Source organism: Procambarus clarkii, chromosome 75 (assembly GCF_040958095.1).
Source record: "Procambarus clarkii isolate CNS0578487 chromosome 75, FALCON_Pclarkii_2.0, whole genome shotgun sequence".
NCBI classification, from domain to species: Eukaryota; Metazoa; Arthropoda; class Malacostraca; order Decapoda; family Cambaridae; genus Procambarus; species Procambarus clarkii.
The window spans coordinates 6,084,509-6,087,843 of record NC_091224.1 but is presented as its reverse complement, the minus strand read 5'-3'; the positions used below and the strand labels follow the sequence as shown (position 1 = coordinate 6,087,843).

At 46.8% G+C, this 3,335-nt stretch overlaps 1 protein-coding gene across 1 annotated transcript; it reads left to right on the top strand.

Moving 5' to 3' along the window:
• The first annotated feature begins 2,582 nt into the window (after window positions 1-2,582).
• Window positions 2,583-3,056, top strand: LOC138356972 (thrombospondin-related anonymous protein-like). The gene has a single exon (XM_069313503.1). It carries the CDS (start codon window positions 2,583-2,585, stop codon window positions 3,054-3,056), a length of 474 nt encoding a protein of 157 aa, XP_069169604.1.
• Window positions 3,057-3,335: the final 279 nt, after the last annotated feature.

Below are 3,335 nucleotides of genomic sequence, written 5' to 3'. Positions count from 1 at the left end.
CGTGATGGAAGGGTTGCTTCTGAGCCACACAAGGTCACCTCTCCTGGTAAGTTATTTCAGACATTACCAAACAACGGAGACTTGGATGGTGTTAGAAATTGTTTGAAAACACGGCACCGTCACAACTTGAGTCACTATAGCACTGCTACATCATACCTTGACGCATTATAATACCTCAACATCATACCTTGACGCATTATAATACCTCAACATCATACCTTGACCCACTATAATACCAACATCATACCTTGACACACTATAATACCTCAACATCATACCTTGACACACTATAATACCTCAACATCATACCTTGACACACTATAATACCACAACATCATACCTTGACACACTATAATACCACAACATCATACCTTGACACACTATAATACCACAACATCATACCGTGACACACTATAATACCTCAACATCATACCTTGACATACTATAATACCTCAACATCATACCTTGACACACTATAATACGTCAACATCATACCTTGACACACTATAATACCTCAACATCATACCTTGACACACTATAATACCTCAACATCATACCTTGACACACTATAATACGTCAACATCATACCTTGACACATAATAACCTCAACATCATACCTTGACACATAATACCTCAACATGGGACCACCCACAATACCCACTGGGACCACTGTGACCACTGCAAAATCCCACCTTGCCTTGAGGTTACCTTGAGGTGATTTCGGGGCTTAGCGACCCCGCGGCCCGGTCGTCAACCAGGCCTCCTCGTTGCTGGACTAATCGACCAGGCTATTGTACGCGGCTGCTCGCAGCCTGACGTATGAGTAACAGCCTGGTTGATCAGGTATCTTTTGAAGGTGTTTGTCAAGTTCTCTCTTGAACACTGTGCGGGGTCGGCCAGTTATGTCCCATATGTGTAGTGGAAGCGTTTTGAACAGCATCGGGCCTCTGATGTTGATAGTTCTCTCTTGAACACTGTGAGTGGTCGGCCAGTTATGTCCCTTATGTATAGTGGAAGCGTGTTGAACAGTCTCGGGCCTCTGATGTTGATAAAATTCTCTCTCAGAGTACCTGTTGCACCTCTGCTCTTTAACGAGGGTATTCTGTACATCCTGCCATGCCTTCTGGCCCAGTACTAAAGTAAACTGGCAATGTGCTAACACCGAGAAGTAGGGTACCTGTATCATTCTGTATATTTGTACCTGTATCATTCTGTATATTTGTACCTGTATCATTCTGTATATTTGTACCTGTATCATTCTGTATATTTGTACCTGTATCATTCTGTATATTTGTACCTGTATCATTCTGTATATTTGTACCTGTATCATTCTGTATATTTGTACCTGTGTTCGGGATGTTGTTCTGGCGGCTTGGTTCCCAAATGGTATTTTCATCCATATTTAGGTTTAAATATAATATCTGCGTAATGTTGGGAGTACGATGATACCATTTTTCTAGTACGATGATTTTTGGCCTTAAATTATACGTCAAAATATGACGTTCTATAAGGAGAACGGGTTGGGGGGTGAGTGCTGCCCCCACACTCCCTCCTCAGCTTTACGTTTGACTTCCTCCTCGTGTTCATGGAGTAACTTATATCATTCTAACTCCTTCCTAGTTTTTTCTGCAGTAGATAATCATGGATTAACTTCTCCTGTGTGTGGAGCTGTTGGTGAAATAAAAGATATATTCATTCTAATGTTTTTATTAATATAACAATGAAGAGTGTGAGAAAAGTCAGATCTCTCTAGGTCAAAGAGTGTGACCAACCAGGTACAACATATTACTAATACAATTAGAACATTTGCCATTGCAGGCTACTAAACATATGGCCCTGTATGACTAACCATCCTGTGTGATGGGGACTTGTATTACCACTGCTGCCTTATTCACTCTTGTGTTGATGATATCCTCAAAATGCGTCCGGAGTCTGCCAGTGCAGACTGCCTATTACATGCCCTTGTATGACTAACCATCCTGTGTGATGGGGATTTTTTAGCATCACGTAGCTAGCTTTTTGACACACTGTACTACCTTTTATACAGTCTAGGACAGCTGCACAAATGCCGATGTTCCTAATGTATTAATAAAAAACAAAAAAAAAGATTACCCGAAAACTGTGAACAAAATTCTTTCGGGCTAGAGTTATGTAAATAGTGAGTAGGGAAGATGGTTACAGTGATGAAGACAGTGTATACAGTGAAGATAGTGTGTAGTGAAGCTGTGAGATGAGGGGGGTGGAGGGAAGATGGGAGGGGGAGTTTGGGAGAGGAAAGGGGGAGAAGTAGGGGAGAGGGGAGGGGGGAGGAGTAGCGGAGGGGGGAGGAGTAGCGGAGGGGGGAGGAGTAGGGGAGAGGGGAGGCGTAGGGGAGGGGGGGAGAGAGTAGTAAGGGGGGGAGGAGGGGGAGGAGTAGGGGAGAGGGGAGGGGAGGAGGAGGAGAAGGGGAGAGGGAAGGGGGAGGAGAGGAGAGGGGAGTAAGGGAGAGGGGGGTAGGGGAGGAGGATTAAGGGAGAGGGGAGGGGATAGGGAGAGGGGGAGGGAAGGGGGAGTAAGGAAGAGGGGGAGGGGGAAGGGGGGGAATGGTGGGGAGGAAGGGGGGACAGAGAAGGGTTGCTGTGGCTCTGCAGCGTGCACGTATTGCTGAGCCACAGCAACGTGCACGTATTGCTGAGCCACAGCAAAGTGCACGTATTGCTGAGCCACAGCAGCGTGCACGTATTGCTGAGCCACAGCAACGTGCACGTATTGCTGAGCCACAGCAACGTGCACGTATTGCTGAGACACAGCAGCGTGCACGTATTGCTGAGCCACAGCAGCGTGCACGTATTGCTGAGTCACAGCAGCGTGCACGTATTGCTGAGCCACAGCAGCGTGCACGTACTGCTGAGCCACAGCAACGTGCACGTATTGCTGAGCCACAGCAACGTGCACGTATTGCTGAGCCACAGCAACGTGCACGTATTGCTGAGCCACAGCAGCGTGCACGTATTGCTGAGCCACAGCAACGTGCACGTATTGCTGAGCCACAGCAACGCGGGGCCGGGCACAGCTAGTATGTAGATAAATAGAAATATCTGTTTGGTCGAGACTGGAGGCCAGACGGGAAAGAAACGGAAAGAGATGTTAGAAAAACAGGAGAGAGACGGGGCAGGACAGGGAGAGGAGACAGGCATAGAAGGGTTGGATAGAGGCAGACTAACCCCGGGACCCGCCGGGTAATACCCCCTCCCCCTTACTACTGTATATTCCAGTCCTATACCAGAATATTGCCCAGGCTATTGAAGGCTCATACCATACCTGAGCCGCTCTGAAAAATCTGTTCTACCTAACTT